The 25,130-nt window shown below is 33.7% G+C and overlaps 1 protein-coding gene across 1 annotated transcript in view; it reads right to left on the bottom strand.

Moving 5' to 3' along the window:
* TBC1D32 (TBC1 domain family member 32) overlaps positions 1 to 25,130 on the bottom strand; it is a 229,217-nt gene that overhangs the window by 124,704 nt on the left and 79,383 nt on the right. The window contains exons 22-23 of the mRNA XM_007116575.3: positions 19,808 to 19,924; positions 12,845 to 12,933 (exon numbers count right to left, since the gene is read on the bottom strand). Coding sequence (XP_007116637.2) covers positions 12,845 to 12,933; positions 19,808 to 19,924 — 206 coding nt within the window. The remainder of the gene's footprint in view (positions 1 to 12,844; positions 12,934 to 19,807; positions 19,925 to 25,130) is intronic.

Below are 25,130 nucleotides of genomic sequence, written 5' to 3'. Positions count from 1 at the left end.
ATAGGGTTAGCCGGTAAAGAAGTGAAAATTGAAGCCACTGTAGGAAAAAAAAAATGGAAAGAGGACTAAAGACATACTCTACAACTCAGTTGGAAAGGTAAGTAGTAGAAAAGGAAAAGTCAACAAAAATGATTGGTCTCTATTTCTGTAATCCTTTTTACCAAAGTCATAGAATTCTCCCCAGCAGACCATATACAGCAGTGTAGCACTTGGTAGTTCAATAACTATTTTCTCAATGAATGAACCAAATGAAAGGAAAAAGTGTCGAAAGTGGGTAGAATATAAAATGGTACAGAGAAGTCAAGTAAAATGAATCATAGAAAGAGGGCAGATAGAAATACATAAGGTTTGAAAATATGCCTACACTTGAACTAAGCAAGCCCATTTCTAAAAATTAGTTTTAAAGAAATTATTATGGTGAGAGAGAGATTTCTGAAGATGTACAATAAAAAATTTAAAATAAGCTACGTGTATAAAAACAGAAAGTTGGGATTTATCCATGCACTGGAATATTATTTAGTCCTTTAAAATTATGATATAAATACTTATAGGTATGAAAGAAAAATTTAAAATAATTAAGGTAGTTTTAAAAACAGTAAGCATATTTTTCAAAAAAGTATTTTCAGCCAAAGGAAATATAGGCATGAAGAGGTTAGTGGTGGTTGTCTTTAAAAGGTGTGAGTTTTCCCTTAAGAGGATAATGAGTATTGTTTTCTTTTGTTTTCATTATATTCCAATTATTCCATATAAACAGGAATTCTTTGATTAAGAATTCTGAATCAGTTACTGATATCTTCGATTAGCAACAGACCATTTGATTATTTAAATTAACAATAGAATAAAATTAAATATTGGATATGTGCATGTGTGTATATCCAAAATCCAAAATGTGGATAGTTTTGTAGTCATATTATACTCTAATTTCCAATGTTAAAAAAAGATTACAAGAGAATTTTAAAATTATTTCTTATTACCAGTGTTAAAAAGATTTAACTCTAGTTAGCATCTGGGTCACTGGAAATAAATAATTTGGTGATTTGTTGTGATGGAATATTAACACTTGTCTATGTTCAAGATAACCAGGCTGTTTCTAAACTGAAAAACAAATATGTATATTTCACTTTTCCTCTTAAAGTCATCTCGCAGGTCAAACTTTTTACAAAGTTAGTTATACATAAAACTGTTCATTTTACTATGTATAAAACTTACTGATTGATAAATATAAAATAACTGAAACAGAAAATGATTAATTTTAAAGGCTATTCTTTAAGTATAGATTCCTGAGTTTTGCTTTGTAGAAAATTAACAAATAAGCCACATTAGGGCTTCAAGTAAAGTAGTAATAGGTTTTAGGAGAACTATATTAACATTTTTAACCATATTAAATCTTAATGTGTATAATTAAGAATGACTACCTAAGATTTAAGATGTTAAAAATAAGCAATTCTACAGTCTATAACTAAAACTTAATTTTTAGTTTGATAAAAAGAAAACTATTAATATTAAATAATGATGTAATTCTTTCTCTGTAAGATATACAGTTTTCATACGGAAATAAAATATTCTAGGGAAGAGTATAAAATTCCTCTAACCTACAGATGGTTGAGAAAATCTTAAACTGCTAAGCCCTGAGCAACATTAAAAGTTTCCAGGGGATATTACAACAATAAGAAAAGGCAACAAGAGCAAAGATGAACAAGCAGGACTACATGAAACTAAAGTGCTTCTGCACAACAAAGGAAATCAACAGAATGAAAAGGCAACCTACATAATGGGAGAAAAAAAGTTGCAAATCATATATGTGATGACGGGTTAATATCCAAAATATATAAAGAACTCATATAACCCAATAGCAAAAAAAAAAAAAAAAAATCTGATTTAAAAATGGGCAGAGGGTCTAAATAAACTTTTTTTTCCAAAGACAACATATGGATGGCCAACAGGTACGTGAAAGATGCTCAACATCCCTAATCATCAGGGTAATGTAAATCAAAACCACAAGGAGAACACCTCACACTTGTTAGAATGGCTATTATCAAAAACACCAAGAAATAACTTTAGTGAGGATGTGGAGATAAGAGAACTCTTGTGCACTGTTGGGGGAATGTGAATTGGTACAGCCATCATGGAAAACAGTACAGAGGTTCCTCAAAAAATTAAAAGTAGAGCTACCATATAATCCAGCAATTCCACTTCTAGGTATTTACCCAAAGAAAATGAAAAACACTAATTCAAAAAGATATATGCACCCCCATGTTCACAGCAGCATTATTTATAGTAACCAAGACATAAAACAAATTGCCATTGATGAATAAATGGATAAAGAAAATATGTTATATATAATGAGATTATTCAGCAATAAAAAACAAAATCTTGCCATTTGCAATAATATGGATGGACCTTGAGGGCATTACAGTAAGTGAAATAAGTCAGAAAGACAAATACCGTATGATCACTTACATGTGGAATAAAAAAACCCAAATAGCTCAGATACAGAGAACAAACTGGTGATTGCCAAGGGCGGGGGGCGGGGGGTGGTGAGCAAAATGGGTGAAGAGTGTATTCCGTATTTGAAAGTTGCTAAGACAGTAAATCTTAAAAGTTCTCATCACAAGAAAAAAAAGATTCCTGTAACTAGGTATGATGATGATCTTAACTAGACTTTTGTGGTGACCCTTTCACAATACATACAAGTATCAACTCATTAGGTTACACACCTGAAATTAACACATCATGTTAATTATAGCTCAAATTATCGAGGACAAAAACCTCATTGTGCCTTAATTAGTGCCCTTAAAACACAGGTGTTCAAGAAAATAATTTGCACCCAGCATATAATAAACGCACAGCTTTCTTTAAAAAAGTTTCCAGGCAACTGTTTTTAATCAACATATTTAGCAAATGAATGTTAAACAAATAACCAAAAAGTACTTGGCAATGTAGTGGACATGAAAGTAAAAGAAAATGATACTCCCTCGGGAAATTTAAGTTTTAGTCAGAGACAGAAACAAAATTAAGAATGTGTGAATGACAAAGAAAGCAAAGGACATTCAGGAAAATTATCAGAGTGTTCTTATAATAAGTCATGGAGAAAGTAATTCATGAAGCAAGCTTTGCCTTGAAGGATGATCCAAATTTGTACAAAGACAGCAAAAGTGAAGACAATATTCAAACAGGTATAGAGGCAATAATAAACACTGTGCCTGAGGGAGATAAGTCTAACCTACTCAGAGCATTAGTTCAGGCTGAGGAAGGTGGAAAATATTATACACAGGAAAGGTGGAGATATTCTAGAGCTCCTTGAAAGGCCCATAATAGAGTCTGGAATTGCCAGTTATTTAAAATGGGAAGATGGAGAGCTTTATAAAGATGCTATTCTCTTCTGCATTAATTACCTCACATTTTTCATTATCTTAAAATCCAATTCCTCACTAGATAGCCAGGTTAAAGAGAATGAGAACCACATCATATTCACACATTATTACATCTCCCACATGTAGCAAAGAGCATACTGTCTAAAAGTGAATTATAATGCTCAAACCACTTGAAGTGTTTTATATAATCTTTGTTCTTAAGCTCTAGGAAATGCTGGGGAAATAATTACCTCTGGTGTGAAAAAAACAGCTATTTGAAATTCAGCAATTCCTTCTGTTTCACTAGGGTTTCTTTTCCTTTCCTATAAAATTCATTTAGAATTTAAAGTAGAAACCATATTATGATTCCATTTTAATAAAATATTTCCATATAGCTATTCTTCTGTCTGTATATGCATAGAAGACATGTAGAATGATTTTCCTCAGTGTTAATAATATCACTTTCAGCTGGGAGGAATTTCATTTAATTTATTATATTTAATTTCCTGCATTGGTTAATTTCTTTATAATAAAGACAAATTATTGTTTGAAACACAAAGAAAGTTAAGATGACTCAAGATTGAACAACTAAATAGATAGTTGGGCCACTTCATGAGATGGAAATGAAAGATTTGTTTTGTTTTTGTGGGAGGAGACCCAAGAGTTCAATTTTAGACAAGTTTGTGATATCTGAGAAATGTATGAATTGAGATATCAGGAATGCAGTCATATATATGAGTCTGGTAGCTCAGAATGATAGCTTAGATTGAGGATATAAATTGGGGCATCCATTGGCATACAGATGATACTTAAAGTCAAAGGAGTAAGTGGATGAACTAGGGGCAGAGTATAAAGAAAAAAAGTGGACCCAGGACCAAGCCCTGAGTATTCTAACATTCAGAGTTTGCTTAGAGAATGAAAAGGAGAAACTGCAGCCATAGGAGTATATGGTATCACAGAAGCTAAAAGAACTTTCACATAGAAATGGCCCATTATGTCAAATGTTACTTACAGTAAGATGAGAATCAAGAGAAGAATCCACTAGATTCATCAGCATAAAAGTTATAAGTGACCTTGAGATGAGCAGGATGTGCAGTTCTGACGGAACTGTAAAGTCAGTGTCAAATCTAAGGGGGCTGAGGAGTAAGCAGAGGTGAGCAAGTAGGGACAGTTCGTATAGATATGTTTTGCTGCAAGACGCAGAGAAATAGGACGGTGACTGCAGAGAGATGTGATGTCGAGGAGTTTCTTTGTGCGTGTGTTTTGTTTCATTTCATTGTAAAATGGGACATGTGAAGGCATGTCTGCACACTGATACCAGCAGTAGAAAAGGACAGGTTGGAAGAGGAAACAAAGAGGATAGGAGGGCTAATCAAAGGAGCAACCTTCTTGTATATTAGTCATTTACAATATAAGATTTGTAAGAAGATCTTGGCAAATAAAAATTCAGAAGCTTAAATAGAATGTGATGCTGTTGAATGTGAAAATCCACATTTCCTTAAGCCTCAAATTAGCCTCATCTAAGAGCTGTGGTAAACCTAGAGAAATTGTATCAAACTTACCATCATGCTAGTCTAGATTTTTGAAGCAAGGGGAAAAAAAATAAAGTGAATGGAACAAAGCAATGCTAAATGTAGAAATCAAACACATTAATGAGATGATTTACTGGGAGGGAACGTACAATTAAAAACAAAAAACTGTGGGAGTGAAAGAAAATGATACAGGCAAAAATCTGAAATACACAGAAACACGAGATTTATATAATACTAAGCTATGATTTAAATTATCACCACTGGACCTCAGTGACCAATGCTAGACTGAAATAGTAGACAAATGAAAGTAAACTTTCATAGAAAAATGAGTTTCATTTAAAAAATGAAAGTAAACTTTCACAGAAAAATGAAAGTTTCATTTAAAAAATGAAAGTTAACTTGAGATGCATAACTTAAAAATACAACTGAGTATTATAAGAATGGACTTCAAAATACTATGAAATTTCTTGTCAAAGAAAAATTTGTTAAAAGACACACAAAATTAAAATACAAACTTTTCCTCAAAAAGTGGTTTTGTCATTTTCTTTGAATGCTGATATTATAAACAGCACATTTCTTGGCAGATGTGGAAGACTACTAAGATACTGAAAAAATGAAGTCAATTTATTTCCTAAGTAAAACTCAAAAACCGTATACAGCAAGTAGACAGATATAAAGAAACACTTGAAGTACTGCTACTTTATATCTATTACTAACATTTTTATAGTGCTTTCTATGTGCCAAGCACTGCTATAAGCCTTTCTAATTTTTCATATGTAAGTCTCATGGTAACTCTGTGAGGAAAAGTATATAATTATCCTCCATTTTACAGATTGGTAACTGAGATCTCACTTCACAAAACTAGTAAACAGTAGGTAGACTGACTCCAGAGTCCATGTTGCTGACCACTATATTGCACGGCTATTATATGCATCAACAATGGGATGGCAAATTTTCTAGTGTAGGATAGAATGACTCCATTTAGACATTATGAGGAAGCGTACACTACGCAAATTAATGTATTTTATTCCCAGGAGCATTTTACTTCTTGGATTGCTTTTCACATGACTTAAAATCCTACTGTTAAATATTTTGCCAGAAGAACACCAAAAGAAAATATTACTCTATAAAAGAAAGAAAACATACAGAAAAAAAAATTCACTCAACGTATTAATAACAAGAGACCAAAATCTATGTTCTATAATTAGAAAACTCAGAAACATACTTGCTATGCAAAAGGAGATTCTACTGATAGATTTTCCCCAAAATTCCTCATCACTGCTTGTTATATGATTATCTGATGCTATTCACAGAAAGTTAAAATTTAATGTGAAAGTACGTTTTGAGATAAAGAGCATACCACCCCAAAGAACTATAATAGCTGCAGCTTTTTTTCCTACCTTCTTTGAAATATAAAGTCCAAAAATGAAGCTCAGCTATTAATGAATGTAAAAAAAAAAGTGTATAAAAACAGAAAGTTGGGATTTATCCATGCACTGGAATATTATTTAGTCCTTTAAAATTATGATATAAATACTTATAGGTATGAAAGAAAAATTTAAAATAATTAAGGTAGTTTTAAAAACAGTAAGCATATTTTTCAAAAAAGTATTTTCAGCCAAAGGAAATATAGGCATGAAGAGGTTAGTGGTGGTTGTCTTTAAAAGGTGTGAGTTTTCCCTTAAGAGGATAATGAGTATTGTTTTCTTTTGTTTTCATTATATTCCAATTATTCCATATAAACAGGAATTCTTTGATTAAGAATTCTGAATCAGTTACTGATATCTTCGATTAGCAACAGACCATTTGATTATTTAAATTAACAATAGAATAAAATTAAATATTGGATATGTGCATGTGTGTATATCCAAAATCCAAAATGTGGATAGTTTTGTAGTCATATTATACTCTAATTTCCAATGTTAAAAAAAGATTACAAGAGAATTTTAAAATTATTTCTTATTACCAGTGTTAAAAAGATTTAACTCTAGTTAGCATCTGGGTCACTGGAAATAAATAATTTGGTGATTTGTTGTGATGGAATATTAACACTTGTCTATGTTCAAGATAACCAGGCTGTTTCTAAACTGAAAAACAAATATGTATATTTCACTTTTCCTCTTAAAGTCATCTCGCAGGTCAAACTTTTTACAAAGTTAGTTATACATAAAACTGTTCATTTTACTATGTATAAAACTTACTGATTGATAAATATAAAATAACTGAAACAGAAAATGATTAATTTTAAAGGCTATTCTTTAAGTATAGATTCCTGAGTTTTGCTTTGTAGAAAATTAACAAATAAGCCACATTAGGGCTTCAAGTAAAGTAGTAATAGGTTTTAGGAGAACTATATTAACATTTTTAACCATATTAAATTTTAATGTGTATAATTAAGAATGACTACCTAAGATTTAAGATGTTAAAAATAAGCAATTCTACAGTCTATAACTAAAACTTAATTTTTAGTTTGATAAAAAGAAAACTATTAATATTAAATAATGATGTAATTCTTTCTCTGTAAGATATACAGTTTTCATACGGAAATAAAATATTCTAGGGAAGAGTATAAAATTCCTCTAACCTACAGATGGTTGAGAAAATCTTAAACTGCTAAGCCCTGAGCAACATTAAAAGTTTCCAGGGGATATTACAACAATAAGAAAAGGCAACAAGAGCAAAGATGAACAAGCAGGACTACATGAAACTAAAGTGCTTCTGCACAACAAAGGAAATCAACAGAATGAAAAGGCAACCTACATAATGGGAGAAAAAAAGTTGCAAATCATATATGTGATGACGGGTTAATATCCAAAATATATAAAGAACTCATATAACCCAATAGCAAAAAAAAAAAAAAAAATCTGATTTAAAAATGGGCAGAGGGTCTAAATAAACTTTTTTTTCCAAAGACAACATATGGATGGCCAACAGGTACGTGAAAGATGCTCAACATCCCTAATCATCAGGGTAATGTAAATCAAAACCACAAGGAGAACACCTCACACTTGTTAGAATGGCTATTATCAAAAACACCAAGAAATAACTTTAGTGAGGATGTGGAGATAAGAGAACTCTTGTGCACTGTTGGGGGAATGTGAATTGGTACAGCCATCATGGAAAACAGTACAGAGGTTCCTCAAAAAATTAAAAGTAGAGCTACCATATAATCCAGCAATTCCACTTCTAGGTATTTACCCAAAGAAAATGAAAAACACTAATTCAAAAAGATATATGCACCCCCATGTTCACAGCAGCATTATTTATAGTAACCAAGACATAAAACAAATTGCCATTGATGAATAAATGGATAAAGAAAATATGTTATATATAATGAGATTATTCAGCAATAAAAAACAAAATCTTGCCATTTGCAATAATATGGATGGACCTTGAGGGCATTACAGTAAGTGAAATAAGTCAGAAAGACAAATACCGTATGATCACTTACATGTGGAATAAAAAAACCCAAATAGCTCAGATACAGAGAACAAACTGGTGATTGCCAAGGGCGGGGGGCGGGGGGTGGTGAGCAAAATGGGTGAAGAGTGTATTCCGTATTTGAAAGTTGCTAAGACAGTAAATCTTAAAAGTTCTCATCACAAGAAAAAAAAGATTCCTGTAACTAGGTATGATGATGATCTTAACTAGACTTTTGTGGTGACCCTTTCACAATACATACAAGTATCAACTCATTAGGTTACACACCTGAAATTAACACATCATGTTAATTATAGCTCAAATTATCGAGGACAAAAACCTCATTGTGCCTTAATTAGTGCCCTTAAAACACAGGTGTTCAAGAAAATAATTTGCACCCAGCATATAATAAACGCACAGCTTTCTTTAAAAAAGTTTCCAGGCAACTGTTTTTAATCAACATATTTAGCAAATGAATGTTAAACAAATAACCAAAAAGTACTTGGCAATGTAGTGGACATGAAAGTAAAAGAAAATGATACTCCCTCGGGAAATTTAAGTTTTAGTCAGAGACAGAAACAAAATTAAGAATGTGTGAATGACAAAGAAGGCAAAGGACATTCAGGAAAATTATCAGAGTGTTCTTATAATAAGTCATGGAGAAAGTAATTCATGAAGCAAGCTTTGCCTTGAAGGATGATCCAAATTTGTACAAAGACAGCAAAAGTGAAGACAATATTCAAACAGGTATAGAGGCAATAATAAACACTGTGCCTGAGGGAGATAAGTCTAACCTACTCAGAGCATTAGTTCAGGCTGAGGAAGGTGGAAAATATTATACACAGGAAAGGTGGAGATATTCTAGAGCTCCTTGAAAGGCCCATAATAGAGTCTGGAATTGCCAGTTATTTAAAATGGGAAGATGGAGAGCTTTATAAAGATGCTATTCTCTTCTGCATTAATTACCTCACATTTTTCATTATCTTAAAATCCAATTCCTCACTAGATAGCCAGGTTAAAGAGAATGAGAACCACATCATATTCACACATTATTACATCTCCCACATGTAGCAAAGAGCATACTGTCTAAAAGTGAATTATAATGCTCAAACCACTTGAAGTGTTTTATATAATCTTTGTTCTTAAGCTCTAGGAAATGCTGGGGAAATAATTACCTCTGGTGTGAAAAAAACAGCTATTTGAAATTCAGCAATTCCTTCTGTTTCACTAGGGTTTCTTTTCCTTTCCTATAAAATTCATTTAGAATTTAAAGTAGAAACCATATTATGATTCCATTTTAATAAAATATTTCCATATAGCTATTCTTCTGTCTGTATATGCATAGAAGACATGTAGAATGATTTTCCTCAGTGTTAATAATATCACTTTCAGTTAGGAGGACTTTCATTTAATTTATTATATTTAATTTCCTGCATTGGTTAATTTCTTTATAATAAAGACAAATTATTGTTTGAAACACAAAGAAAGTTAAGATGACTCAAGATTGAACAACTAAATAGATAGTTGGGCCACTTCATGAGATGGAAATGAAAGATTTGTTTTGTTTTTGTGGGAGGAGACCCAAGAGTTCAATTTTAGACAAGTTTGTGATATCTGAGAAATGTATGAATTGAGATATCAGGAATGCAGTCATATATATGAGTCTGGTAGCTCAGAATGATAGCTTAGATTGAGGATATAAATTGGGGCATCCATTGGCATACAGATGATACTTAAAGTCAAAGGAGTAAGTGGATGAACTAGGGGCAGAGTATAAAGAAAAAAAGTGGACCCAGGACCAAGCCCTGAGTATTCTAACATTCAGAGTTTGCTTAGAGAATGAAAAGGAGAAACTGCAGCCATAGGAGTATATGGTATCACAGAAGCTAAAAGAACTTTCACATAGAAATGGCCCATTATGTCAAATGTTACTTACAGTAAGATGAGAATCAAGAGAAGAATCCACTAGATTCATCAGCATAAAAGTTATAAGTGACCTTGAGATGAGCAGGATGTGCAGTTCTGACGGAACTGTAAAGTCAGTGTCAAATCTAAGGGGGCTGAGGAGTAAGCAGAGGTGAGCAAGTAGGGACAGTTCGTATAGATATGTTTTGCTGCAAGACGCAGAGAAATAGGACGGTGACTGCAGAGAGATGTGATGTCGAGGAGTTTCTTTGTGCGTGTGTTTTGTTTCATTTCATTGTAAAATGGGACATGTGAAGGCATGTCTGCACACTGATACCAGCAGTAGAAAAGGACAGGTTGGAAGAGGAAACAAAGAGGATAGGAGGGCTAATCAAAGGAGCAACCTTCTTGTATATTAGTCATTTACAATATAAGATTTGTAAGAAGATCTTGGCAAATAAAAATTCAGAAGCTTAAATAGAATGTGATGCTGTTGAATGTGAAAATCCACATTTCCTTAAGCCTCAAATTAGCCTCATCTAAGAGCTGTGGTAAACCTAGAGAAATTGTATCAAACTTACCATCATGCTAGTCTAGATTTTTGAAGCAAGGGGAAAAAAAATAAAGTGAATGGAACAAAGCAATGCTAAATGTAGAAATCAAACACATTAATGAGATGATTTACTGGGAGGGAACGTACAATTAAAAACAAAAAACTGTGGGAGTGAAAGAAAATGATACAGGCAAAAATCTGAAATACACAGAAACACGAGATTTATATAATACTAAGCTATGATTTAAATTATCACCACTGGACCTCAGTGACCAATGCTAGACTGAAATAGTAGACAAATGAAAGTAAACTTTCATAGAAAAATGAGTTTCATTTAAAAAATGAAAGTAAACTTTCACAGAAAAATGAAAGTTTCATTTAAAAAATGAAAGTTAACTTGAGATGCATAACTTAAAAATACAACTGAGTATTATAAGAATGGACTTCAAAATACTATGAAATTTCTTGTCAAAGAAAAATTTGTTAAAAGACACACAAAATTAAAATACAAACTTTTCCTCAAAAAGTGGTTTTGTCATTTTCTTTGTCTGAATGCTGATATTATAAACAGCACATTTCTTGGCAGATGTGGAAGACTACTAAGATACTGAAAAAATGAAGTCAATTTATTTCCTAAGTAAAACTCAAAAACCGTATACAGCAAGTAGACAGATATAAAGAAACACTTGAAGTACTGCTACTTTATATCTATTACTAACATTTTTATAGTGCTTTCTATGTGCCAAGCACTGCTATAAGCCTTTCTAATTTTTCATATGTAAGTCTCATGGTAACTCTGTGAGGAAAAGTATATAATTATCCTCCATTTTACAGATTGGTAACTGAGATCTCACTTCACAAAACTAGTAAACAGTAGGTAGACTGACTCCAGAGTCCATGTTGCTGACCACTATATTGCACGGCTATTATATGCATCAACAATGGGATGGCAAATTTTCTAGTGTAGGATAGAATGACTCCATTTAGACATTATGAGGAAGCGTACACTACGCAAATTAATGTATTTTATTCCCAGGAGCATTTTACTTCTTGGATTGCTTTTCACATGACTTAAAATCCTACTGTTAAATATTTTGCCAGAAGAACACCAAAAGAAAATATTACTCTATAAAAGAAAGAAAACATACAGAAAAAAAAATTCACTCAACGTATTAATAACAAGAGACCAAAATCTATGTTCTATAATTAGAAAACTCAGAAACATACTTGCTATGCAAAAGGAGATTCTACTGATAGATTTTCCCCAAAATTCCTCATCACTGCTTGTTATATGATTATCTGATGCTATTCACAGAAAGTTAAAATTTAATGTGAAAGTACGTTTTGAGATAAAGAGCATACCACCCCAAAGAACTATAATAGCTGCAGCTTTTTTTCCTACCTTCTTTGAAATATAAAGTCCAAAAATGAAGCTCAGCTATTAATGAATGTAAAAAAAAAAAAAAAAGGCTTAAGACTTATAATATACACTACCATTAGAAAAATCTAATTTTAGAAAAGTAATTGCTTTATTTCTTAGGTAGAACATTCTCACTGACCCCCTCCCCCTCATACTTGAAAAAGTTACTTTGCTAGTAGAAAGGAAATCATGAAACCATGAAAGTGAAAATTTTCTTTAATTCAGTCGCTTTTAAATGTTAAGGAATATAAATTCAACCAGAATTTAAAGAGTATGATTGGTTAAAGAGTATGATTAACATCGAGGAGCAACATTTGGGCAAGATAAATCATCCATTTCTAGGCCTCTTTCAAGACTACATTATGGCAGGAGTCCAATCCAACACCAATCCAGGGAAACCCCAGTTGACTCCTGAGTAAACTGAATAGTCCACAGAATGCCTCTAACGAATCGAGCAAAAGTGAAAGACACTGTGATAATACAGAACCTAAATGTGGCAAAGGCCATAATGTAAAAATCTAATGACTATAAATTACTTTGTAATATTACAGGAAACATGCTGTAAAAATTAGCTTATTTTAAATACATTTTTAAAGTATATAGAACATATCCTTAACTGTTTTTGCAATAAGAAAACATCAAGTGAAATTCAGCATCTTACCTTAGACCAAAGATGTGTGATTGTTCATAGTTGAATAAAGAACGAATCTTGGCTTCAGAATTCAAAATTATAAGTCTGTCAATAATATCCTGTAAAAGAGACTTAGAGTTAGACTGTTCTTGGCTGAAACCATTTAAAGAAAATCAAATCAACAAATATTTATTTAGATTTGTGGTTCTCAAACTCGGCTTTGCATTTGAATGTAGGGAGCTGTTTAAAAAAACTTTTTTTTTTTTTTTTTTGCGGTACACGGGCCTCTCACTGCTGCGGCCTCTCCCGTTGAGGAGCACAGGCTCCGGACGCGCAGGCTCAGCGGCCATGGCTCACGGGCCTAGCTGCTCTGCGGCATGTGGGATCTTCCCAGACCGGGGCACGAAGCCGTGTCCCCTGCATCGGCAGACGGACTCTCAACCACTGCGCCACCAGGGAAGCCCTAAAAAAACTTTTTTTTGATTAAGCCTAAATCTCACCCCTAGAGATTCTGAATTAATTGGTCTGGGTGTGGTATGAGCATCAAGACGTGTAAACATTCCTGAAATGAATTAAACGTTTAGCCAAAACTGCTTATTGCAGCCAGTTAAATACTGTTTAAACTGCTAAAAATGTAAACTACCTTGAAAAACAAATATGAACTCTAAAAATGTGAAGCATGAACAGTGGATTTAAATAGTTTTGTCTAGGAACTATTTGAGATTTCGTTAATAGATATTCTCTGCTCATGTAAATCAGTGGTTTCCAGCCCTGAGCAAACACTGCAATCACCTAGAGAACTTAGAAAGTAAATATAGGGCCTCCCTGGCAGCACAGTGGTTAAGAAACTGCCTGCCAATGCAGGGGACACGGGTGCGAGCCCTGGTCTGGGAAGATCCCACATGTGGCGGAGCAACAAAGCCCGTGCGCCACAACTACCGAGCCTGAGCTCTAGAGCCCGTGAGCCACAACTACTGAGCCTGCTCTCTAGAGCCCGCGAGCCACATCTGAGCCTGCATGCAACAACTACTGAAGCCCACGCACCTAGAGCCCGTGCTCCACAACAAGAGAAGCCGCCACAATGAGAAGCCTGCGCACTGCAATGAAGAGTAGCCCCCACTCGCTGCAACTAGAGAAACCCCACGCACAGCAAAGAAACCCCAACACAGCCAAAAAAAAAAAAAAAAAAAAAAAAGTAAATGTAATAGCTGCCCAAGCTCTATCTCAAAGCAATTAAGTCACTATCCCTGGGGTATGATTCTGGCATTAACATCCTTGTAAAAGCTTCCCAAAGTTGTTCCAATGGGTGACCATGCTTAAAAATCACTGATGCAAGTACAGAGAGAACCTGATGCCTAGGTGCCATCAATTGTCCCAAGCACTGACAATTTAAGCCTATCACAAAATTTTGAGCATTCTCTAAAAGGCTTTCTTTCTATAAGACCGGGCTTTTGTGCATATATTTGGGTTCAGGCCTAAGAAATTTATTCATAGCAAATACTTGTCTCTCTCATTGATCATTTTTCTGACCAAGAAACTTGTTACTTTCCATGAGTTTAAATTCAAGATATTTCTGTAACCAACAGGGCAGAAGAAGAACGGTTATGCTAGGGAATAAAGTCACATAATATTTCTTGAGGTCTATGTAGATGATAGTACAAACACATCAAATACGTAAGAGGCCAGGAAATAAGACTGTAAGGAGGAGGAAATAATGGATCTAAAAATCACATCTGAAAAATACTAAACAAGACACAGTAAACACTGGATTTTGTATGAACTTACCAACTGAAAGTTTACATGGAACACTTAGGAATGCATTTACCATTCTACAAATATCTTGTAAAATGTGTAAATAATATTAGCACGAGTTTACAATCAGCAAATATTAAATAAACTGCCTAACAATGAAGAATTAAAGGACTGCTATCTTAAATAATCTGTCCTTGTTGGCTGCTACTTAGCTGGACACTCATTTCAAAACAGTACGTGACACCTTGTGACTCCAAAGTTCTAGTTCTGAATCGAAGTACTAGATACTGTAAGAATACAAGGTAGAGAATGTATTACCAACAAGCTAATAGCAGCTATCTAACGATGATAATGCATTTTCAGAGAACAAATGTTACAGTAAAAAAATTCTTCTTCAAAGAGGATTAAACTGATGGATCACCACTTTGGGAAGTAAAGGAAACTCCCAGGAAGCCCACCTTATGGAGAAATTCAGTTTCTAAGCACTACAATGTGTGTCAATAAGGCAATCAGTTTCCTAAATTAAGCAACAGCTTGAGAAATAAGTTAGTGCAAGTAAGGCTTGGGACGCAAAAAGGAGTCTGAAACTCTGTGCTTTTTTAAAAGCATACTGTCTAGCTTGAGAATATGTTCAGTAATCTAGTAAGCCAGAATGAAACCAAGACTGGAAAAACAAAGAGGAATATGCATTCTCTATAAATCAATATATGTTTGAGTGCCTATTCTGTTTACAATTGTCCCAGTGGCTGTGTTTGTGCTATCTGATCCCTTTTACTTAAGAAAGGGCCAAGTGAAGGGTGAGGAATATGTCAACCATAATGCCGATACTCCTATACCTGCACTATTAGGAGTGGTTTGTGATTGGTTAGTCCATAAACATCCGTGAACAAAACTCAGTCTATTAAGGTCCTCCCTTGGGACTTTTCAAAGTGGGGAGTGTCTTAGTCCATTCTGGATGCTGTAATAAAATAGCATAGACTGAGTGGCTTATATATAACAGAAAGTTTATTTCTCATAGTTCTAGAGGCTGGTTAGTCCAACATCAAGTTGCCAGAGATTTTGCGTCTGGTGATGACCTACTTTCTAGTTCACAGACGATCAGTCATCTTTTTGCTGTGTCCTCAGATGGCAGAAGGGGTGAGAGGTTTCTCTAGGGTTTTTAATAAGGCACTAGTCACCCCATAAAGACCTTACCTCCAAATATTATCACACCGGGAATGAGGTTTCAACATATGAATTTGGGGGGTATACAAACATTCAGTCTATAGACAGGAGGTAGAGGAAAATGCCACTCTGGTGGTGTAGTGAGTTGAATGGTGACTCCCTCTAAAAAAAAAAAAAGATATGTCTATGTTCTAATCCCCAGAACCTATGATTGTTACCCTATTTGGAAAAAGGGTCTTTGCAGAGGTATTTAAATTAAGGATCTTGAGAATAAGATCATCCTGTATTAGGCAAGTGGGCCCTAAATCTAATGACAAGTGTTCTTATAAGAGAAAGACAAAGGGAGATTTAAGAAAGAAAAGGAGACGGCCATGTGAAGATGGAGGCAGAAATGGGAGGGATGCAGTAACAAGCTATGAAATGCCTGAAACCACCAGAAACGAGAAGAGGCAAGGAAGGATTCTCCCCTGGAAACTTTGGAGGGAATGTGGTCCTGTTGACACCTTGATTTCAGACTTCTGGCCTCCAGAACTGAGAGAGGATAAATTTGTTGTTTTAAGCCACCCACTTTGTGGTAATTTGTTATGGTAGCCCTAGCAAACTAATACAAGGGGGTATGGTGAATGTGTCAGTATGGAATGACAGGTAGTCCCCTCCCGTGTGTTCTCCTATAGAGGACACCGTCTGCAGAAGAACATATTAATAATAATTACAGCAAACAATTATATAGCACTTATCTGCCAGTCAGTGATTTAAACTTTTATATTTAATTCAATTCACTTAATTCTTACAACAACCCTGAGATAGTAACAGTATTGCCCTCTTTTTAACAGAGGAGAAAATGGGTCAAACTTGTCCAAGGTCACACAGCTTGTAAGAGGCAGAACCAGGAATCTAATCCAGGCAGTCTGGCTTCAGAATACAAACTCTTAACCACTATACTATGTATATGCCTTTCAATAAAATCAAAATGGAGAGCAATAAAAGGAAAGGGGGTGGGGAAAGCAAGAGAGACAGATGTCGACCTGACTGAATTCAAAGTTTTATTTCCACTTGACCCTGATTTTATTGCAAGATGGTAAGTCAATTCCTTTTTTGCCTAAACTAATTCAAATTGAGTTTCTCCAATAACTAAAGGGGTCCAACCTAATATACAACATACATAGACAGAAAATAAATAGAAAAGCAATTGAAAAATATATCTGTCAGAGGAAAAGAATATTTTGTGTCATTCATCTTTAATATACATAAGTACAAGTTGGAAGTTGTTCCAGGGCTTAGAATTTTGGTAGATATTCAATAGGAAACCATGAAGAGTGAAGGCCAAATATTCTTAAAGTATAAAGAATTTCTTAAAATTGCGAAACATAACACAAATAGAAAAAAAGCAAAAATAAGTTGAAAGACCACTATGAGAAGAAGAAACGTCAATGGACATTAAACATATGAAAAGATACTCTGCTCATAATGAGAAAAATATAAATTAACACTTCTTTCCTGTCAGACAAATATCTAAACCACTGACCACATTATCTTCTATGAGCCTGCCAGGAAACCAGCACTATAATATCTTATTGATGGGAATGCAGAAGAATTATTCCCTGTGGTTGGAAATCTAGCAATACATACCAAAATTACATATGAATTTACCTTTCAACTCAGTGATCCCACTTATAGAAATCCAGCCCAAAAATCAGTAGTAGGCAAAATTCTAAGATGGCCCCAAGATTCTCAGGCCTTAAACACTAATGTATCAATAGGTAGTGCTGTAAAGAGATTTTGCAGATGTAATTAAAGCCCTTAATTAGTTGATTTTAAGAGAGATTATCAGGGTGGCTCCGATCTCATCACATGAGACACTTAAAAGCAGAGTTTTCTCTGGTCACAGAAGAGAAGTCAGAGAGATTCAAAGCATGAGTGAAGTTCTTCAATGCTGACATGGAGGGAACAATCCGACAAAATCCTGAAAACAGCCCCTGGCTCACAGCCAGCAGGAAATCAGGCACTTCAATCCCACAACTATAAGAAACTGACTTCTGCCAATAACAAGAACGAATTTGTTATCGTGGATTTTTCCCCAGAGCCTCCAGACAAGCACTCAGCCTGGCCAACATTTTTATTTCAGTCTTTTTAATACTCTGAGGAGAAAACCCAGGCACACAGTACTTGACTTCTGACCTATAATAAGTGGGTGTTTTAATTTGCTAAGTTGGTAGCAATTTGTTAGGCAGCAATACAAAAAAAAAAAATTACAGACATACTGGTAAACACAAGATAAACCAAAGCTACTAATTTTGGCATAATTGATAACAGCAAAAGACTGAAAGAAACCAAGCGTTCACCAACAGACAATTGGATAAATAAACTCTAGTACATCCACACAAGAGCACTATGTAACTGTAAAAAAGGATGAGTATGAGCTCTACGTACCACTAAGGAGTAATCTCAAAGATAGAGGATCAGGACTTCCTGGTGGTCCAGTGGTTGAGAATCCATCTTCCAATGCAAGGGATGAGGGTTCGATCCCTGGTCCGGGAAGGTCCCACATGCCATGAAGCAACTAAGCCCGTGCGCCACAACTACTGAGCCCGAGCACCACAACTACTGAAGCCCGCACGCCTGGAGCCCGTTCTCCACAACAAGAGAAGCCACCGCAATGAGAAGCCTGTGCACTGCAATGAAGAGTAATCCCCGCTCACCGCAACTAGAGAAAGCCCGCACGCAGCAACAAAGACCCAACGCAGCCAAAAATAAATAAATAAATTTCAAAAAACTAAATAAAAGACCAATCCTAAGTGGAAAGATATTTCTGACTATGCTCTGTAGAACATCCACGAAAACTTGAGAACAAACGTCCAAGCCATTGCACTAAATAATTCATTTGTACTTGTGTTCCATAATAGATTTCAATAAACATAATAATATTAGAAATATTTTCAAAAACCATTCACTGGATATCTACTATTTTCTATATGTAAATATGACCAAGATATCCTACTTGCTCTCAGGCCCTCACAGTATAGTAGGGAAGACAGGCGCATAAATGGCTAATTATAAAACTACTTAAGAAGTGCAAAGATACAGAAATTGAGACACAGATGTAGAGAACAAACGTATGGACACCAAGAGGGGAAAGCCACGGCGGGGGTGGGGGTGGTGTTGGGGGTGGGATGAATTGGGAGATTGGGATTGACATGTATACACTGATGTGTATAAAATTGATGACTAATAGAAACCTGCTGTATAAAAAAATAAAATTAAATTTAAAAATTAAACAAGCAAAAAAAAAAGTGCCAAGATACAAGTAAGGATAAGATAAAATTGGAACACTTCAAGAATATAAAGGTTTAATGATAAAAATACCTATCTTTATATTTCATTCATATAAATCATCAAAAATTTCCCAAAGTAGAGAAAGTTTAAAAAAATAAAATGTTTAGGGTCAAAAAGAACTAGAAGAATTCAAAATGTCAAAACCATAAAAAAAAGACAACACACAGGACAAAGTGACCAGAAATAAAAGTAATGATTAACAATGGAATTTCAGAACTAAATAATTCTTTACTAATGCATATATACACATATTTATGTGTTCAATTCATAAACTTACCCAAAGATGGGGAACTAAATGTCTCTGAATGATTAAAACAAATTACCCATCTTAGAGTATGAATATAAAATAAGTCTCAAATTAAATAAATATGTATATACTGCCCTCATGCGGCAGTAATATGTAGTTCATTTAAAATATAAGCAGAAAATGCATTGGACTCATTGGATACAATTTATTAACGTAAGTCACATAAAAATAATTCATACATATACTTCTATATATGCCAAATCTCCTTCCTAGTTGGGAAGCCTTAACCTTGTTATTTCAATAGGTGCCACCACTGTTAGACAGCCGGATCAAAGATTCCATTTACAGATAATTTAGAAGCTAACATTCTATAGGTTAATAAATCAAACAGTCTTTAAATGTGATTTAGTATACCTTTTTTCTGTTAAATTGCATTTTTACTACAAATATTAAAAAGCGGCACTAAAAAAGTGAAAGATTAAAAGAAAATGACTTACAATAACACTCGTTGGGACTTCACGAAGAGAATATTCTTCTTTATTAGGAAGACCTTGATTGCCTACAAGCTCATAAACAGCAGGATAAGATAACAGGTTCACCAGTGCTAGAAAAGACTGGGGTGGGGGGCGGGTAGGAGGGGGAGAAAAAAACAATCGTTCAAATGGTTCATTTTTTTTTAAACCACATTCACAGAAGAGTCATTAATGTGAAGGGCAATTTTAAAAATAAGCCTAATCAATCCATATAACTGAAATATATGCATCTATAATAAGTACAAAATAGTTAATGTCAACAATAATCCATGTACTAACAATACATAACTGTAACAAAACATAAATGAGAACTAGAAAATGCTTAAAAATATTACATATCTCTTGAAAGTTAGGTTCTGACAAAAAATGAAATAAGCCATTCATTCTCATTCTTTGCACTGTTATATCTGATGCATAAGAAAACATAAGAAAAATACTTTGGGGCTCTGGAGCAAGATAATAATAAATTCTATACATTATAGCACTCAGGTCACAAGGCTATCTTTATCCTTTAACTACATTCACTGGAAATTCAAGTAATCTAAATATAGTTATTAGAAAAAGCCATGGCTTTTCCTATCAAAACCAGCTCATTTTCTGGTTCAATCTTACCAAGTTAATCTCTCCGTAAAATTTTTAAGCTCCTGCTCTTGTCTTATCGACAAGAATCTGAATATTTTTCTCCAGCACAGTTCATTCTTTGGATCCCCTATGCAGAAGCATGCAGTGGTTGTCCATTACTAAACATCAGATCTAAACTCCTTAGCATGACTTTCAATGCACTTTATTTACTAATTGACACCTTTCTTCTCTTCAGTTTCAAAAGCCTCAATTCTCCCGTTAAGTTTCTTCAGCTTGAAGTCACCACTGCAGTTAATCAAATCTGCCTGTGGTCTCCTTCAAGTGACTGCCACATATACAAACCTCTCTTAACCTACTAATGAGCTCCCTCTTGCCCTCCCACTTACTCATTATCCTACTTCATTAGGCTTTCAAATGTTTGCCACATTCTTTCTAGAAGGCTTTCCAATTAAGTCTGTCTACCTCTAGAAGGTCTGTATTCTGCCAATACTTGTATATTTAGTTTGTATTGTATTAATTGCACTTATTTGTAACTACTAAGTTTTCTTCTCGTCATTTTAAAATGTTCACTAGACTCAGAAATTCTGAGGATCAAACACATTAAGAATTTTCACTAAAATCAGAACACTGAGGTAATTAAAAGAATAGTTAATTCAATCTCTCATTTAATAGATGAGAAAACTTGAGGACCAGAGAAGTGAAGTGACTTGACCAAAGACATATAATCAAAAAATTGGTAGCAAAACTAATCGTATTTTATTTCCAGGCTAAGATTACTCGTTACAAAACAAATAATCTTCATACATTATTTAACAGTATCACCCTTGCTCCGTAGTCCTGACTGTTCAATAAAATGTTCTGTGGTGATGGAAATGTTATGTTCTGAGCTGTACAATATGATAGTCACTAGCTACATATGACTACTGATGAGCACTTAAGATATGATTAATGTAACTGAGGCTGAATTTTTAACTTTAGTTTTAAATTTAAATAGCTATATGGGGCTATTGTCTATCATACTGCAAAAGCAAAGCTATAGAGAGAAGGAGGGAGGAACTGGACTGAAACTTTCAAATGTACCTTATTATATATTGAAGCTACATCATTGTTTCCTAAAATTTAAATGACAATTAAATTAAATCGCAAAAGAAAACAGAATCCCTAGGGAAGAATAATATCTAGATCTACAAGCAGGATGCTCAGACTGTTTACCACAATGAGTTATTTCTAGATTTTTCAGCACATTGTTTAGGGGAATGTACAATTTTTTTTAAGGAGAAAAGTTAATTATTAGTTTATATTGACATTTCTAATTCAAAGTCAAAGAAGTTAAATAAAATCCCTGTAACCCTAAATTTGAATCAGAAATATTTCCTAGGAATTAAGAATTAGTATTATACCACTTTATGTAAAATCTAAGAATCCTGTACCCATACAGATTTGTATAACATTTTATAATTTGTTTGTCCTGTATGGTATAGCTGTCGTATGTTACCTTTTAAGTAGAAAATAAATCCAACTATATATCAGTTTTCTTTTAAAGAGTCACATGTACTTACAAGAAATTGAGAAAGACAACAGGCGAGTGAGTATATAGCTATTTGAAATTTCTTCTTTTAATCCTAAAAACCCAAATATGTATCAGGTATTTTCCTTCAACCTAAAGAAATTCCTTTAGTTTTATCTAAAATGCAGGTTTCCTGTAAAATATTTTCTTAGCTTTTAAATTTATTTTGCTTTTATTAAGAATATTTTTGCTGGATATAGAAATCTAGGTGGACTTTTTTCCCTTTCCAACACATTAAAGTTGTTTCATTGACTTCTGGCATGCACTGTTTCTAATGAGATACTAGCAAAGTTTTCTGCTGTTCCCCTGTACGTACGTACTGTGTGACTTTCTATTCCTTCTTTCAAGATTTCCTCTTTAGCTTTAGTTTTCAGCAGTTTACGTATCTACAGTGAGCCTTTCTGTGGTTTCTTTGTATTTTTATTTTCCTTCTTTGCATATTCTTCCTTGGGATTTACTAAGTTTTTTGACCTATAAACTTACATCTTTCAATAAATTTGGAAGTTTTCAGCTATTACTCAAAAAACTTTCTGCTCCATTCTCTCATATTCCTGGTGTTCCAATCACACATATCTTAATCCTTTTGATAAGGTCTCACAAAACACAACTTTTTCCTAATTTTTTTCTCTGCTTTTCGGACTCTAATTTCTATTGATTTATCTCAAGTTCATTGAATTGAGATGACATTATTTCTTCTGTCATCTTTAAACCTTATGTTAAGCCCACCTAGAAAGTTATCTCAGATAACTTTAGTTCTAGATTGTCAATCTGGTTCTTATATAGTTTCTGTACTAAGATTTCTAATTTGTTCATTCATTACAAGCATATTTTCTTTTACATGCTATTTATGATAACTGCTTTAAAATTCTTGGCAAATAATTCCAACTTTTACATTTCAGTCAAGCTCTATCAGTTGCCTCTTCCCAGCAACATTTCTTTTATTCTTCATGTCTAGTAATTTTGGATTATATTCCATATATTGTAAGGATATGCTGTGGAGATGCTGGATTTTGTTATATACCCCCCAAGGAGTGCTGATTTTAATTTAGTAGTAACATGACTGAACTCAAATTCTAAATTCTGACCCCTGTGGTAGGTGAGATCTGTTAAGTTCAAGTACATAGTTTAGGGACAGTCACATATTTGGACAGAGTACATACACAGAGTTTGGAGGGCCTGATATGTGCCTCTCCTTCCCCTTCTTCCATATTCCAGTTGTTGTGTAGCCCTAAACTTTGTGTTCTGGTTTTTCGGGCTTGTTACAGTATGGATTTCTATCTGTGGAACATCAACTGGTACTTGCCCTCAGGTGTAAATCTGTTAAACCCAGAATCTCTAGCAGTAACATTCTCTTCATCCACATATTGACTTCTCTCCGTTTTTTGCCTATTTTTAGATATTCCAGTTGGCTTATTTTTCCTGAGTTTTAACTGTTTTCTCCTGGAGGAAACTAGCCCACTATTACAGAAAGCAGAAATTCTGATTTTTAAAAAATTTTATGACACCCTTTGAATGAAAACTTCCTAAGCCACCATAAAGTCAAAGTCAGGAAGCATTTAATTTTAGTGAAAATTGGTGAACATATTAAATATAAAAGTCATTAAATTATAATAAACCACTGAGTGCCTAAGAATTTTTTTTTGCCACATTACTATATACTATATGCTATATTCTATAGCATCTTCTGCCCACCCCCTCCTTCAAATAATCATGACAATTTTCTATTAGATTCGAGTCTAAGTGCTCAAGGCTTTCTTAGTTTTGGTTGGTTGGTTTTTGTTTCAGCTTTGTTTTTTACTTCCAGTTTGAGATAATTGATATATAACACTACATAAGTTTAAGGTGTACAGCATAATGATTTGACTTACATACATCAGGAAATGATTACCATAAGTTTAGTGAACATCATCTCATACAGATACAACATTAAATAGAAAAAAAAATTTCCTTGTGATGAGAATACTTAGGATTTACTCAACAATTTTCATATAACATAAAGCAGTGATAATTATATTAATCATATTGTACATTACATCGCTACTACTTATAACTGAGATTTTGTATATTTTGACCACCTTTACCACTATAAAGATATTACACTATTATTGACTATATTCACCACTATACATTTAATCACACTGACTCATGTATTTTGTACTGAAAGTTTGTATCTCTTAATTTCCATCACCTATTTCACTCATTCCTCCACCGCACTTCCCTCTGGCAACCACCTGTCTGTTGTGAATCTATGACTGTTATGTTTGTTCATTTGCTTCATTTTTTAGATTCCACATATAAGTAAAATCATGTTAACTTTTTTATCTTCTACAAATTAGTAAATGATGTTTTTCTTCACATATTCACATTCATAGACAGTGCAGCCTTGTTGCTGTAGTTGTTCATATTTGACCAAATACTCTTCATATTAATTTTAACTTCAAAAATATTTTTTGAATAAAGCAACATATAGGAAAAACCTTAAACATAAAGATAAGTTTTTTGGTTACAAAAATCTCATTTTACAATAAATTCCAAAACTTACCATACCAAAAAAAAAAGTGAAATCATATGGTATTTGTCTTTCTCTATCTGACTTATTTCACTTACCATAATTCTCTCTAGTTCCATCCATGTTGTTATAAATGGCAAGATTTCATTCTATTCTATGGCTGAGGAATATTTCATTCTATACCTATACCACATCTTCTTTATCCATTCATAGATCAGTGAATGTTGAGAGTTTCATAAATGAATGTTGAATTTTGTCGAACACTTTTTCTGTATCTATTGAGATGATCATATGATTTTTATTCTTCAATTGTTAATGCGGTATATCACAACAACTGATTTGCAAATACTGAACCATCCCTGCATCCCTGGGATAAATCCATTTCATCATGGTGTATGATCCTTTTAATGTATGGTTGAATTTGATTCGCTAGTATTTTATTGAGGATTTCTGCAATTACATTCAGTGATATTGGCCATATTTTTTATTTTTTTCAGTCTTTTGTTGTGGAATCGGGGTGATGTTGGCCACATAGACTGAATTCTGATGCATTCCTTCCTCTCAAACTTGTAATAGTTTAAGAAAAGCATTAACTCTTTAAATGTTTGGTATAATTCACCTGTGAAGCC

This window comes from Physeter macrocephalus, chromosome 10 (genome assembly GCF_002837175.3).
Source record: "Physeter macrocephalus isolate SW-GA chromosome 10, ASM283717v5, whole genome shotgun sequence".
Lineage (NCBI taxonomy): Eukaryota > Metazoa > Chordata > Mammalia > Artiodactyla > Physeteridae > Physeter > Physeter macrocephalus.
This window is presented reverse-complemented; position numbering and strand designations above follow the sequence as displayed.